Genomic DNA, 15,646 nt, shown 5'->3' with positions numbered 1-15,646 from the left:
ACCCCCACCCCCCAGGAAGGGCTGCCTGGTTCTGGAAGCCCAGGAGCTGATGCCTCCAGACAGGACCCCCTGGCGGCGGGAGCGAGGGCACTTGCCCAGCGTCCCTCCACAAGCCTCTGGCGTCTGGCTCCTTGTCCTCTTGGCAGGTGGGCATTGGGGCTGCCCCGGCAAGAAGGAGGCCCTGGACCTCTGTGGTATTTTCTACGGAAGGCAGGTGTGAGCAGGGCAGGGCTGAAGACCCGTGTCTGCACTTGGCCCCACCCCACCTCACCCCTGCCCCTGGGGACGGAAGGGGGTGAGCATGGGGCTGGAGCACTCTCCTACCACCCTGAGCCCCAGGAAGCTCTGCTGCTATGAAGGCTTTTCCCTCCGGGATCTGCAGGCTGAGCGCCCTCGGGCCTTCGGACGACGCACTGGAGGCAGGACATCCATGGGGACTCAGGTGCCCGGTGCCAGGAGGGACAGTGATGAGGGGACAGAAGCGGAGACACAGGGCGGAAGACAACTGTGGAGAGGGTCTGGCGTGGGGCAGACGCATTCCAGCCAGCCAGGGAGACCGAGCCGGACTGCAAGACACTGGGTGTTAAGACAAATCCAAGGACATCCCTTTTAGTACCCTGGTTGCTGTGTCCAAGATGGAGGTAGTTATTGGAGCTGAATCTTGGGTGGGAGGCTTAAAAATCACTCCTACCTTCAGCAGAGACCCTCCCCAGCACCATCATTTCCTGGCTTTGAACACCGCTGGTGGGACCCAGGAGGCATGACCTTGACCTTCTGGGGCACTCACACTCCGTAAATCAGTAGGTGCTCTGAGATGCCTATTGCAAGGAGGACGGATTTCTGTTCTTCACCGCTGGGGTGACAGGGAACACGGCCCAGCCAGGAGTTTTGGGAAGGAAAATGACAAATCATTTTCAACTTCGACCTGGCTGGTTCCTGTGGCCTCAGCTCACAGCAAGGACTACTCGGTGACCGTTTCACTTTTTTATTTTAAGATTTTTATTTAGAAAGAAAGCATGTGGGGGGGGGCAGAGGGAGAGGGAGAGAATCCCAAGCAGGCTCCATGCCACCCAGCACGGAGCCCGACTCGGGGCTCGATCCCACAACCCTGAGGTCATGCCCTGAGCTGAGATCAAGAGTCAGACGCTTAACCAACTGAGCCACCCAGGCGCCCCCTAAAGATTTTATTTTTAAGTCCTCTCTACACCCAATGTGGGACTCGAACCCACAACCCCGAGCTCCACCGACTGAGCCAGCCAGGCGCCCAGACCGTTCCACTTCCAACTGCAAAGCCCCCACGTGGCCAGCCCCCTTCCCCGGCTTTGTCTCCGCGGCCCACCGAGCCATCTCCCATACTCTCCGTTTTGCTTGTCGGTTGTGTTTTGCCTCCTAGAACGTAAGCTTCGTGGGACCTGCTGACGGGGGTGTCGTCCCCGAGTGACCCAGTGTGATCCACGGTAGCTGTCACGGGGGGGGGGGGGGCACAGAGTATCTGTTGAGTGAATGAAGCAGAGACAGGGGGTGCAGCCAGGGAGTGAGATCCCGGTGGGTGACATGATTACCAGTTTATTTTTAGACTTCGTTATTTTCTCCCGACTGAACCGTGGGAGGAGAGAGACTGTGAAGACAAACCGTTTTCAAGCAGGACTGTCTTCTGCGTATCTGTCACAGGCTTCTAGCTGCCTCTTTATCAAAAGCCTTGTTTCTGCAAGCCAATCTCTAAATGATCAAGTAAGATTAAAAAAAAAAAAAAAAGACCTCTTCAGTGCTCAAAAATAAAAAGGCAGAAAATAGACTTTATTCTAAAAGAGATTTTTCAAAGACGTTTTTAAACGGAAGGCCAAGTTTATGTTACTACCTCAAATTGTTTTCCACAATTTCTCAATCTCTTCTCCGAGGCTGGCCCTCCAGCCAAGCTTTTGCGGGGGGTGTTCGGTGCACAAGAACCTGGCCTCGCTCTAACTCCTGCAGGGGCTTCTCAGGCTGGCTCCCTCAGTCAGGCTGGGGCTCGCCGTGATGCCCACACGCCCACCATGAGCTCTGCTGTGGTCGGAGGCTCACAGAAGCCCACCCGGCCACTAGAGTCCGTCGGGCCACCTTTAAGAACAAAATGGCATGCCGGAGAGCTAAGCTTCCCCCGGACCAGCTGCTCGGGTCAGTAACAGGGATCCCTCTCACTGGTGCTTGGCCTGACGAGGACAGCCATCCCGTGGTGAATGCAGCCGGTCTCACCCTCACCCTGAGTCCCGGGACTTCCCGTCCGTTCTTGCTAAGGGCACTGACAGAGAGCATCACGCGTCACCAAGGGCCCGGATCCTCTCTGACCCCCAGCAAGAGCCCCGCCGGGGGCCTCTGCCAAGCAGTCCCAGTGGTTCTGAGGCCAGGTTCCGGGCTCAAGCGGGTCAGGGAGGGGCTTCAGACGAAAGACTTGGCCAGAGTCACCATGTGATCCACACCACACGCCACATCCACGGGCTCCCCAGGCATGGTCACCTGCAAAACAAGACCCAGCACAGCGTGAGGGGACATGGTTTGGAGGAGGCCCAACCTGGGCCTGAGCCTGGCTCTGCCTCTTGGTGGGTCACTTAACCTCCCCCAGAGATGGGGATGCTTCCACCCAGCCGGCAGGGCAGTTCCGATGAGCACGCAAACAGTCACCCCAGCGTCCCACCCAGCCAATGGCAGACATGACTCTTCCTACCCACCCGTCGGGAGAGGCTGCTGGAGCCCGCAGCTCCCCCAGAGGCTACTTGTGCACGACCCAGCCAGAGGTCAACACCTGCTCCTGAGGCAGGGGCTCAGTGACCTTTCCTCGGGGTCACCCCCAGGGCTGCCTGGAGCGCAAGAAACCCCTGCTCTGGGAAGGAGGCCCCCGGCCGGCCCCTTCAGCCGCGTGCGCCATCAGCCTCAGCTCCAGGCCGGCTGTTGCCCGAACGATGTGCACCCTCGAGGAGGGAGGTCTCTGTGTCGCAGAGGGGGCCACAGGCCCTGTGGGCGGTCCTGCCAACAGCGCCCACCCATGGGAGCAGCCCTAAGGCCGATGTAGAGGCTCCGGCCGGCCTTTAAAATGACTCTCGCTGCCGAACAGGCTGGCCCTGGAGACGGCCGCCCCAGCCGGCCCCGGGTGTGCCCACGACACCAGGACTTCCACGTCCCCAGAGCCCGGCCGGTTCTCCAGAGGAGGGGTGCTTGTCTTCCTCTGGTTAGACTATTACTATTGTTATTTTTAATAGGTAAGACCCTCTCATGGCTACATCAATTAGAAGATATTAAAGCCCTTTTTCTCTTCTGATTTTATTTTTAAGTAATCTCTACACCCGCCGTGGGGCTCGAACTCACAGCCCCGAGATCAAGAGTCACGCGCTCCGCCCACTGAGCCGGGCAGGCGCCCCAGTATTAGGTACCTTTTAACCCCCGCCCCGTCAGCATCTGCCCCTTTATTCCCACCTTCCCTCTGAACTGGAAACCCCTTCTAACTGGTTTCCGCTGTCCCTCCCGAGGTTCCTGACGCAAGCACCAGCAGCACAGGCGAGAACCATGTTTCTCAGGGGGCAGCTCGTAAGTCACTAATCCTGCCGGGCCGAGCACTCGGACCCTTGCAGGATGCTGACACTGCTGTTCAGTCCGTGCAGATCCCAACTCGGCCACCCTCCCCTGGTGGCCCTGCTCTGCCAGGCAGCGGGAGAGCTGGAACGGGCATCTGTCACAGCCTGTGGACGTAGTGAGCGGGGGGGGGGGGGGGAGGCCTCATCCAGACGGCCTGGCCTGAACACCACGGGCGGCGGCGGTGACCCCAGAGCCCGGGGCCTGCAGCGCGGCGAGACAAGTCCGTTAAGGGCTCCGGGCCACCGGGCAAATGGATGCTGGCGAGCGAGCTGTGCTGCCTGCCCCTCCGTCCCTAAACCAACGTGCTTAGCGACGCCTATCACAGAAATCGCTGAACAAACGCACAGCAGTGGCCCCTGGTTCCTCGCCAAGGCCTGGAGGTGCAGGAAGCGTTCCAGGCTGGCCACGGAAGCAGCAGGAAACGCACCGCTCTGTGGTGACAGGCCCAGGTGAACTCCTAGCAACCTCCCCGGGCCATTAGAGCGCGCGATCTTGACCTTCCTGGGGAGACTGCTGCCCGCGGCGCTCCCCAGGCCCCACGCTGCGGCACTTAAGCACCCCTGTCCTCGTCCCCGAGTGCTCTGGCCATGAGAGCCCCCAGCAGAGTAACCACCTGGCCCTGGTTGGCGGGCCGGGAGGATGGTCGCGGCCGAGCCTGGCCTCGGAGCCCGCTCGGCCCCCGCGGTCCCCGCTCCCCCCGGCGCGCGGGCTCTTGGTCTCTGACGGTCTCTGAACAGAGTCCAAGACGACACTGCGCTCGGCCATGGGTGCGACGTGTCCTCGTCCGGGTGAAATGAAGTGTCTCTTCTAAACCAATTTACGCTCGCTACATTCTTGCAAAGGGAAACAGTTCCAAAAACCGCACCACGACCAGCCTGAAGGACTCTTTACACACTCTTACAAGTTTGAGCGGCATCAGGAACGTCCCTCTTCACGACAAGGTCTTAAGCGCCCCCAGGAGAAAGGTGGGGGGCTGAGAAGGAGCCCTGAACTGGCTGCTCCCTGACTTGGCTGCATCTGCAAGTTCCTTCACGGCCCCGACACGTCTGCTCCCCGAGACACCCCGCCTGGGGCCCAGGGCCGTGTGGGAAGGGGCCGGGCAGCCAGAGGGCCTGCCAGCCCGTGCGCCCCAACCCAAGCTGGTCCGACCCGAGGGCATGCGGCGAGGGGCTGCAGAGTCTGCACGCAGAGCCCCAAGTTCACGTCACAGCCCCACCTGCCACGTGGCCGTTGAGACAGGGCAGCCCCGCCGATGCCTGAGGTCAGCGACCACAGCTGCAGGCCGGGGGGCGGGGGGGGGTGCGCTTCGCAGGCTGTCCTGAGGATGGAAGGAAAGCAAGGCGCCCGGCACACGGGACAGCACTGCTGCCCCTCAGACAGGGGTGGGTGATGGGGGAAGGCCATTCAAACGCTTGCCCCGGGGGCCTGATCCGGCAGTGGCGCCAGGTAGGTCGGAGGGGGCCCCTGTATAGACCTGGGGGGCATGTCCCCGCCTCCTCCCCACCACTGGGGACCTGATTCTCCAGCTCCGGGCCCTCGCAGGGGAGGGCACCACGGTGAAGTGTCAAGTCAGACACACCGGAGTCTGACTCTGGGCCCTGCCTCTTACGGGATGAGTGGCCTTGAAGAGCTCACTGACCCTCCGAGCTCTGTGTCAGTGTGCGGCAGGATAACCTCCAGGAAAGCTTCTGGAAGGAGAGGTTTGAGTCGGGGCGGGGGGTGGGGGGGCCGCAGGTGTCACTCGCTGGGCCTTCACCCTTCAAAGCAGCCCGGGCTCTGGGGCTCTGGGAATAACTAGTTAGTGCCATTGTAGGAGCTACAAAGAGGGCTTTACTCTTTTTTTCCCTTCTTGGAATACTTTTAAAGTGATATAACAGTTCTCCCACCAAAGATTAATACAAAAATACAAATTTTTAAAAAATAAAAATCACCTGTCATTAAAAAAAAAAAAAGAGTGCAAAAGAATAGAATGGACTAAGATCCCACTACCCAATATGAGGCGAATCTGATCTTTAAGGAATCCAACCCCGCTGATCCCAAACCCGGTTCGGGCCACCACCATCCCCCAGAGCCCAGGCTGACAGCTCCGGGCCCCCAGAGCACGGCAAGGGCCAGGTCCTCAGCACCACGCGGGAAGGTGCTCTCCTCGGCTGGTCCTCCCAACCCCACAAGCACGGAGGGCTCAGCTAGTGTGCCAAGGGGAGCAGCTGTCGGGGACATGGCCTGGGGTGTCCCCTCCCTGACAGCAGGGGTACAGGGAGCGACATTCCCAGAGGGCCACTTGGCGAGTAAGGAGTCCGCGGAGGGGGGCTCTGGTCTGAACAGCAAGTGGCCTCGGCACCCGGGTGGTTCTGGCCCCACAGCGGGCACCAACCCCCGGCCATTTGGACAGGACAGTGCGATCAGATTCCAAATCTTATTGCATGGGTGATCTTCACTGTAATGTGGGGGAAAGGGAAGCAGGTGGGGAGCCCCCCACACCTAGCACAGCAGTCGTGCATCCAAAACCCAGCCGCTCTGCCGCTCGCCAAGCTTCTCCTCGGCGAGAAGTGAGGAACTACCACGACAGCGAGCGGGGCCTCCACACCATCGACGCTCGCATCACCTGCCCTGCCCCCCATTGTCCACCAAGCGGCCGCCCATTCCTCGCCTGCAAGGGGGATCCCGGGCTGGGGACTAGCGAGCGAGCACCAACCAGCCTGCGCCCAACCCCGGTGCACAACCATTTCTTTCCAGCAAACAGAAAGCCCCCATTCTGACCTGTTTTCTTAGAAACGGCACCTCCAGTTTTTATAAAGGGGTCAGGGCCTACCGAGGTCACTAGGAACCAGGACAGCCCACGGCCAAGGGAAACAACGCCCCGAATACGGAGGCCTTGAAACGTCTTACAGCGGGTTTTTGACAGACAAATCCTGATTTTATTTAAGTTATACACTGCTTTTGCATTTTCACATGAGGTTTTTAAAAAATGCTTTACACGATTTCAAAACACGCTATTAAAATCCAACCTTCAAAGAAGATACTTAAGCACGTGCGTGCACAAGCCTCTCGACGCAGAGACTACGTCTGGAAGGAAACCTAAGAACCCAGTACCAGGGGCTGCCTCCGGGACAAGAGATGGGACACTTACTTTTCATAATACCTCTTGTACCATGTACATATGTTCTGTTTGCAAAAATATGAAGAGCTTTTTGTTTTGTTTTGTTTTGTTGAAAGAACCTTTTTCCCCTTTAATTTTTAAATGAGCCTCTTTTTGTATAACTGCATCCTCTCCCTAGGGAAAGCTTTTATTTTTTCACTTTGGTGGCTGTGGTAAGGCACTCTGAATATTAAACATCCTGCTCTCTTGTCACTTCGCTGTAAAACATTCCTCCACACAGGCCTCTGTGAACAGCTCCTGGCGCACCAACTTCGTCATTTCCAATCCCTCCCTCTCAGGGCCTCACGGCGCCCGGCCTGCATACGGCCTGCTCCTCTCTGGGGCGCTGGCGTGCCTCTGTTTCCCCACTCCACGTGCCCACGGACAGCCTCTAACGAGGCTTCTTCCAGGGCGCCGAGGGACTGGAACCCTCAGCCGGGCTGCTCCCCGCTCCGGCAGGCTGCTCGCTCAGCAGGCCCCGGGACAGAGCTAAGGGCAGTGAGCCATGAGCTGGGCGCCCGCTCGGGCTCCTCACCATGACGGGGCCTCCCCTGAAGCCGCGGGGCAGGAGGGGGCAGCCAGGACCGGAGAGGGGGAGCCGTTCCCAGGGCCCTGGCGCTGGCCCAGCTGCACGCTGGTGGAGCCCCACGCCGCGGGTGCACCCTCAAGCCCGCCCTGCACAGCCTTACCCTCCACGGGAAATACTGGTCTTCCAGGCGACCGATGCCCAGGCACCCTCGGATGTTCTTGCCCCACACAAACAGCTCTCCTTTGTCTGCAAAGAAAGGAAAATGGTAGTTTGGTTGGGGCTAGACCAAGAGCAGGTCTCCAGGAGGAGGGTCATGAGAACAGGCTTTCTAGAACCAGGGACCAACAGGGCCCTCTGTTCAATTTCAATTTCTACCAGGCCTTAATGCTTTCCTTTGAATGGATGTGCGCTGCGTCCGTCACGCGGGGGACTGGCGCAGGCGCGGTGCTCTGGGGCCAGGTGGTTCCACACACAGCCCGCTCTGCTCGCCCCTTCTGCACACCCCCTCCTCAAAGCCTGACAGCTGAGCCCCCCTCGAGCCCAGGTCACGCCCTGACCGGGTGAGAAGCAGGACGATCTGTCATTCCTTGTCTGGTTTCCGTATCCCGGGACCATTGGGTCAAGAGATACAGTGACCAGCGCCTCTGTGGGCCAGGTCTTCGTCCGTGTGCCAGGAGCTGGGACAGGGCAGCGACTGAACACGCACGGTCCCTGTCCTCATGGGGCTGTGGCGAGTCACAGAGCAAGACCCAGACACGTGAGCAAACCTCACTGTAAAAATGGATGTTTACAAATTGTAAAAAGTGCCACGAGGGAGGAGGACAGCCCAGCAGACTGAAGGCAGAGGGGGGCCCTGGGAATGCCAACCTACAGGACGGGCCCCCAGCCCTGGCAGGGCACCACCCACAGCCCCTTTGTTATGAGCAGTCAGAGCCCTCTGATCTCACCATCCTCCTCGGTCCCCCCCTCAGATTTTATCTGTTCAACAGAACAATTCAGTCTGCCCCCCCAAAAAAACGTGACCAGACCTCAGGGTAAACCGACCGATGCCAACCCCCAGCTGGCAGAATGCAAATGCTGGGCCCACAGACGGGGCAGAAACCCCAGCTCTGGCACTCCCCCTACTGAGGGGCAGTAACCAGCACGTGGAGGGTGGCCACCGGGTCCTGGGGAAAATCAACGGGACCCACAGAGGCCACAAGGCATGACAGCAAACAGAAAACAGTCCACCGCAGTCGAACACTTCGTATGGATTTCCAAGAATGTGACTCTGCGCAGAGTTTAAGCCCGGAAATATCCTGGAAAATAGATCTTTGTTGCCTCCAGAATTCGGCCATACGGATTCTCATTGGCTCAAGCAAAACAGCTTCAAAAAACTCCTGTGACTCAGAACGACCCAAACTCATCATCCCAGCCCAGCTGTTTCAAAAGAAAACAGTTACTTCCCATGAAATGAGAAGATTTTCTAATCGCAAGGAAACCACGAATTTACTTGAGAATCACAACGTGAAATGAATTTAGTTCAACCTGACTGTTAAGTCAGCGACAGAGCGGCAAACCGAACCAGCAACGCTCACCGAGGTGGAGTAAGACACGTGGACACGCCAGCCAGACGCCCGCGAGTCACGGGACATTTGATGGCTTTGTAATCTGGCAACGCTTTGCGAAAACCTCCATCGTGGCCTCTGATCCCTCTGGAGGACTCGGGCAGACTGGCCTCCCAGAAACCACAGGATGGGCTTCCAGACCCGCCTCCTGCCGTCCCACACATCACCTCCTGGTTACCCACCGTGGATTCGCCAGACCCTCTGCGGGCGTCTGCCGGTACCCCTCTCCTACCACCGACTGGCGCCCTCTTGAGGAAACTCGCTTTACCGTTAGCCTGACCACAAGCCAAATGAACCAAATGAACCAAAAACACAGGACTCCAGGATGAAGAGAAGATGCACATCACAGGACCTCAAGGCCAAGCAACTCGTGGCTTAGCCGCTCTCTGGAAGGGTCCACACAGAGAAGGGAGAGTGCAGCGCGAGGCTGCGGCTGCACCTGACACAGCTAAGCTCTGCCAGCCCCCAGGGTCGCTCGGGCTTGGCCACTTACTGGTCAGGGCAGCAAAGTGGCTCAGGCCACATCGGATGAGGGAAACGTGGACTTCCGGGTTGAACTCCGTCAGGCCGAAGAGAGTGGGCGGGATCACCTCGGGAAGCGCACTTTCCACAAGGTTCGGTCCTTTCCCAAGAATTCCGTAGCCCCAGACGAAAACCTGTCCTTCTCCTGCATTAGAGCAAACACAGTGGTCAGTCAGGCGAACCAAGCACAGCCCGCCCTCACTGGAAATTCAGACCACACCACCAAGATCCACTATATCCACGCGGATAGGTTTTTTTTTTTTCCCCCTCCTTGCTTGGCAAGAACACACGGACAGAGATCTAAAATCATGTTTCTTCTCTCCTCTTTCCAATTCTCGCCTGTGGCGGACGTCTAGCCAGCTAACCCATCTCAGGACACAAACTTCCCACATCCGGAGCGTAACTGGGACGGGCCCGGGTCATCTGTCACCCAGCAGCCGGGCGAGCACAGGGGAGACTCAGAAGGACGATTTTTCCCACACAGATGTTCTGCGTTTCACACCGATTGTGAGAGCAAGCCAAGTACACAACCAACCTCTGGCCAGATTCCTAAAAGTCTCAGGAATGAGTATTTTGGTCATAGGTTTAATGCTCCTCAGCGGTGCCAGACATTTAATCCCAGGGCCATGGGCCTCGGTATCCACAGCCGACGGCCCTTCTCCTCTCTGCCCTTCTCTCTTCTCTTCTGGCACAGCCTCCCTGGGGAAGGCAGGGCTGAGTCTCCGGCCCAGGCGAAGGGAGAAGCAGGAGCAGATCCCAGAGGTCTGCTATTATTACAGAGGTTAGAAGGACTCAGTCCCGTCACCGTCTATTTGTCTACATCTGAATCCTGGCCACTATCCTTCTGTCAAGAACGTCACCCTCACCGTCTATGAAACTGAGCCCAGTCTAACCAGGCCTTCCCACAGCCACGCTCCCTTCCCTCCCTCGGGCTGAGGGCCGCAGCCAAGACTCCGGTGGCCCCTGAGCCGTCCCCCACCCAACCCACCTAGAGCTTCCCGACGAAGCGCCCGCAGGAGGGTCTCACCATTTAACACGGCACAGCTTGTACCACCACACGCGGCCTGCTTCACCTTCCCCACTCCTGAGAAGGGCAAGCACCGGGGCACGTTCACCTGAATCCAAACCAGAGCCACACTGTTAGGGAGACAAACCAGTGAGAACTCGGAAATGCTCTGTCTCGTGTGCAAAGTAGGGAAGGCCCAGTTCGTTGATTCAATCTATAAGTATTTCCTGAACGTCCAAGATACACTAAAGATCTAACCAGGTGCTGGGATTCAACAGGGAGGAAGTGACTTGGTCCCTCTCTCAGAGCGGAGTCCAGTGGAAAAGGTAAGAGGCCAGCCAAAATTAACCCCAAATTAATTTGCACTGAATGCAATGAAGTAGAGTCCAGGGTCTCAGAGAGTGAATGTTGGGGAACCTGATCTAGTTTGCGGGGAGGAGCATCAGGGAAGGACCTGGAAGGCTTCATTTTATCCTGGGACCTCAAGGATGAGCAGGGGTGACCAGGCAAGGGGAGAGAGGGCATGTGCAGGAGTGGAGCTGGCCGTGCATGGGGCAAGGGGTGAGCGGGCCTCCTTCAGGGGGCCTGAACAAGGTCAGAGAGGCTGAAGTGGAAGCCTGAGGGGAGATACAGAGCCCAGGTCGGCAGGAGGTCGTGGGCCCCGGTAAGGAATTGGTCTTTCTCCCGAGCCCAATGGGGAGCCAGCAGGGGTACTAAGAAGAGGAGGATTTCCAGAGGCCACGTGAGGGGACCTGGGACACAGTGGAGGACCGGGGTGTGGGTGATGCACAGGTCACTGTGCCCAGAGACAGCCGAGTGGAAATGTCTGGGGATACAGACGTGTGGACCCCTGAAGAGCAGTCTGGGTGGAGAGCGGGAAGTCCACACGGGGCGTCTGCAGGTGGAGGCCGCATGGGTCGGGTGGAAGGACAGACGGGGAGGGACCAGTGGAGAAGGGGAGGTTGGAGCTGCGGGGAAGAAGGCCCAGCAGATGGAGGAGGGCTCCTGAGAAGGCGGGAGGAGACGGGACCCGGGACGTAGGGAGGAGAATCGCGTCACAGGGGAGGACCGGAGGGTAGAGGACTCAGAGTGGGAAACTGAGGGCACTCGTATCTGATAGCATATGTTTTCTCTATGAATCGGGCCAGATCTGCTGCCGAGAACGAGAGACACGAGAGTCAGGGGTTTGCAGAATGAAGTGTGGCCAACTCAGCTTTCCAGCGAAATTTGGTCTTGGTGCCTCTACTGGGGAATAAATCTGGAAAGACCCCTGGATTCCTGACCCACAGAAACTGTGAGACAATAAATGTGTGTTGGGGGCAATCACGAAGTGCTGGGGTCATCTGTTATGCAGGGGTAACAGTGCCATGACCCCGGATCTGTCCGCCACAGGAAGGCTGTGGAAGACAGGTTCTCAGGACTTGGGAGCAGGAAGAGCAACAATTTTCCTGAACACGTTATTTGTTTATCTTATAGAAACAATGAATCATTTAAATGGGCGTGTTTTCTTCTCTGCTTTGGCTTAACTGGGAAGCTCAGAACCATATCTGCCACAGCTTCTAGCCACTGGGCCGGACCACAGGGAATGCTTCTCCTCATCCTGTTCGCTGACCTTTAGTTTCCCTCTGGGCTGATCTCTTTATTAATACATATTTAAGGGGCGCCTGGGTGATACGGTCAGTTAAGCGACTGACTCTCAGTTTCAGCTCAGGTCGTGATCTCAGGGTCTTGGGATCGAGCCCCATGTCAGGCTCCGTGCACAGCGGGGAGTCTGCTTGAGATTCTCTCTCTCTCTCTTTCCCTCTCTGCCCCCCACCCACTCTCTTGCCCTCTCAAATGAATAAATCTTTAAAAAATACATATTTAAAACCTTCTGTATGTTGTCAGAAGTTTGATAGTATTAAGGAATAAAGTGTATTTTTAAATTAGTCCTTATCTTTTAGAGAGACATATGTAAACTTTTATGGATAAAATATGACATCTGGGGGTGCCTGAGTGGTTCAGTCGTTAAGCATCTGCCGTTGGCTGAGGTCATGACCCCAGGGTCATGGGCTCGAGCCCCACATCAGGCTCCCTGCTTGGTGGGAAGCCTGCTTCTCCCTCTCCCACTCCCCCTGCTTGTGTTCCCTCTTTATCTCTGTCTGTCAAATAAATAAATAAATCTTTAAAAAAAAAAAATATGACGTCTGGGATTTACTGCAAAATAATCCAGGGCAGAGGCACCTGGGTGGCTCAGTCAGTTAAGCGACCGACTCTCAGTTTCAGCTCAGGTCGTGATCTCAGGGTCTTGGGGTCACACTCCCGTGTCAGGCTCCGTGCATAGCAAGGAATCTGCTTGAGATTCCCTCTCTCCCTCTCCCTCCTCGTGTTCTCTCTCTCTAAAATAAATAAATAAATCTTTAAAAAAATACATATTTAAAACCCTCTGTATATGTCAGAAGTTTAATAGTATTAAGGAATAAAGTATATTTTTTAAATAGTCCTTATCTTTTAGAGAGACATATAGAAACTTTTATGGATAAAATATGATGTCTGGGATTTACTGCAAAATAATCCAGGGCAGGGGCACCTGGGTGGCTCAGTCGGTTGAGGTCCGACTCTTGGTTTCAGCTCAGATCGTGATCTCAGGGTCTTGGGATCGAGCCCCGCGTCAGGCTCCACACTCCGCGAGGAGCCTGCTTGAGATTCTCTCTCTCTCCCTCTCTCTGCCCACCCCCTTGCACATGCTCTCTCTCTCTCTAAAAAAAAAAAAATCCAGGGCAGAGAAGCAGATAGCAACAAAAACTGGCCATTAGGGGTATGGGGTTGTTTTTTGGGGGGGGGAGGAGGGTAAAGAAAATGTTCTGGAATTAGATGGCTGCACAACTCAAGACTACACTAAAAACCACTAAGTTCTACACTTGAAAATGGTGAATTGTGTCTCGGGTTTCTGAGTGGGGCGGGGGGGTTTGGTTTTGTCTGTTCTTTTAAATAGGCCCTTAGTTGAGAACTGTTGAATGCAGGTGAGAGACACATGGAGATTCACCATGCAGTGAGCTCTACTTTTTGTTTTTACCTGTGATTCCCCTTCATGTTTAAAACCCTGCTGTACCGTACGGAGGCTGGCTCCCATCAGTGAGAAGGCGGGGGCGGTGGGGACAGGCCACAGGCAGCAGTGCCTGAAGTCCTGTGCGTGTCCTGCTGCCGGGGGGCGGGGGGGGCACGTGCACACTTGTGACCTGCACGCTCTGGGTGGCAGGTACACACACGGCAACAGGAAGCGCACGGGGACACCATGGGAGCTCCTACCCCTCAGACTGGGACGAGGCGCACAGGCGTACCCAACAGCCTGCTCTGAGGACTACCGCGTCGGAGGCTGGATAACCATGGCTTTGACCCCCAGCTTTCGTTCCGGACTCTGACAAGCTGGCCAGGAAGAGGCGGTCTTACAGGTGGTCGGGCCTAAGCTGCACATCCCATGTCACACTTCGCTGAAGAGGCTTTTGTTTTCTTTAAAGATTTATTTATTTGAGAAAGAGCGCGGGCACACGCACACAAGCAGGAAAGGGGCAGGGGGCGAGGGAAAGAATCCCCAGCAGACTCCCGACAGAGCACGGGGCCCACGACCCTGAGACCAGGACATGAGCTGCAATCAGGAGTCGGACACCCAACCAACCGAGCCGCCCAGGCGCCCCTGAAGAACCTCATAAACGCCCGTAACCCTCTGTAATTCCAAACCTCCCAGGCGGCGCTGTGAGCGACCCGTACCTGTGTGGAGTCGGTGACGGCGGCCAGCTGCAGGTACTCCGAGTTCCCCCAACCGAAGAGGCCGCCCTCAGCAGACACGGCCAGGCAGCAATCGCCGTGGGTGGCCACCTGCACGATGTGCACTCCGGCCAGGTCCCCGGCCAGCTTGGTGGGCACGCTGGTGATACGGTAGTGACCCAGACCTGCCAGGACGGCCAAGCGTCACTCCCAGCTACTGACTCTGGAACAGACACTTCCCCAGGCTTCCTACGTGCCGAGCACAGTGTCAAACGCTTTACAAGGAGCAGCTCGGCAAGGCTGATCTGGTCCTCTGCGCGCGCTACGGCTTCCTTCTCCACGCTCTCTCAGAGGAGGAACGAACAGAAGAGTGAGTGTTTATTTTTAAAACCCTGGAGGCTTTCTAAGGCTGATTCAAGTTAGAAACGTTGACGAGACAGAACAGCATGACACAGTGAGGCCCGGGGACCCTATGAGAATACACACATGGAATGCTGCAACAAGCGATCTCCAATGCACTGTCGTTGGGCTTACCGGAGAATGAAGGAAATCACTCAGAGCCCATCCCACCCCCCACAACACCCCCCAAAATAACAGTAAGCCGAAACTAGCCCACTGACGTGGTAGACAGTGAATAGGGGAAAAGGCAGGGCCGGCCAGAGGCTATCGGGACACATGTCACCATCCTCACGTGACAGAAGGGGAGCCCCGGGCAGCAGACCAGGGCAGATCGCACACCCCCGACTCCCTGCTTTAAACCAGGCTTCCGCAATGGGACCCAGGGCAACGTCAGACTCGAAGCACCCCTTAGCAACAGGCAAAAGCCAACCTGAACCCCCTCTGGAGGAAAGCATCTCCATTTAGGCCCTTCCGGTTTCCGTGAGTTCAATTCAACGAAATAGGAGCCCACGGTCAAAAGTTACTCAACACACAAGGAAGGACGCCCCTGTGAGTCAGAGTAAACCAAACCAACAAAATAAAAAAAAGAACTGGGGGCAATGTTTAAAGAAACAAAAGCAGGAATAAGAGACTATCGAAAATGGCCAGGTAAATCTGAAAAGGAAGCGATAAGTAATGAAAAAAACACAGTTAAAATTCAAAACTGAAGCGGATGGACAAAAAGGCAAGCCCCACTCTGGGAAAAAACACGTGTGACACTAGAATCACAAAAAATACAGGGACAGGATAAAAAATGCCTAAAAATCAATAGGAAAAAGATAAATAAGTCAGCAAATGGGCAAAGAACAGAGTGCATGTTTCGGAAGACAGAAAATAAGCCAGGCCTGTGAACTTATAAAAAGATGGTCACTCTCAGGGACGCCTGGGTGGCTCAGTCGGTTAAGCGTCTGCCTTGGGCTCAGGTCATGATCCCAGGGTCCTGGGACTGAGTCCCGCATCGGGCTCCCCGCTCAGCAGGGAGCCTGCTTCTCCCTCTGCCTGCCCCTGCCCCCGCTTGTGCGCTCTCTCTCTAACAAATAAATAAATAAAATCTT

General features: G+C 56.4%; 1 protein-coding gene across 4 annotated transcripts in view; it reads right to left on the bottom strand.

The window, feature by feature from the left end:
- Nucleotides 1-1,202: 1,202 nt before the first annotated feature.
- Nucleotides 1,203-15,646, bottom strand: part of RCC1L (RCC1 like) — a 28,246-nt gene continuing 13,802 nt past the window's right edge. For 2 of the 4 annotated variants that reach the window (XM_032431154.1, XM_032431151.1), the window contains exons 7-11: nucleotides 14,157-14,338; nucleotides 10,431-10,540; nucleotides 9,375-9,548; nucleotides 7,435-7,520; nucleotides 1,203-2,493 (exon numbers count right to left, since the gene is read on the bottom strand). In XM_032431154.1, the coding sequence (XP_032287045.1) occupies nucleotides 2,270-2,493; nucleotides 7,435-7,520; nucleotides 9,375-9,548; nucleotides 10,431-10,540; nucleotides 14,157-14,338 (776 nt within the window). In that variant the 3' untranslated portion in view covers nucleotides 1,203-2,269. Of the gene's footprint in view, nucleotides 2,494-7,434; nucleotides 7,521-9,374; nucleotides 9,549-10,391; nucleotides 10,541-14,156; nucleotides 14,339-15,646 lie in introns of all 4 variants that reach the window. The other 2 variants (XM_032431152.1, XM_032431153.1) reach the window with 2 other exon arrangements.

Source organism: Phoca vitulina, unplaced genomic scaffold, assembly GCF_004348235.1.
Source record: "Phoca vitulina isolate PV1807 unplaced genomic scaffold, GSC_HSeal_1.0 scaffold45, whole genome shotgun sequence".
NCBI classification, from domain to species: domain Eukaryota; kingdom Metazoa; phylum Chordata; class Mammalia; order Carnivora; family Phocidae; genus Phoca; species Phoca vitulina.
The sequence above is the reverse complement of the archived record's forward strand: the minus strand, read 5'-3'. Positions and strand labels throughout refer to the sequence as shown.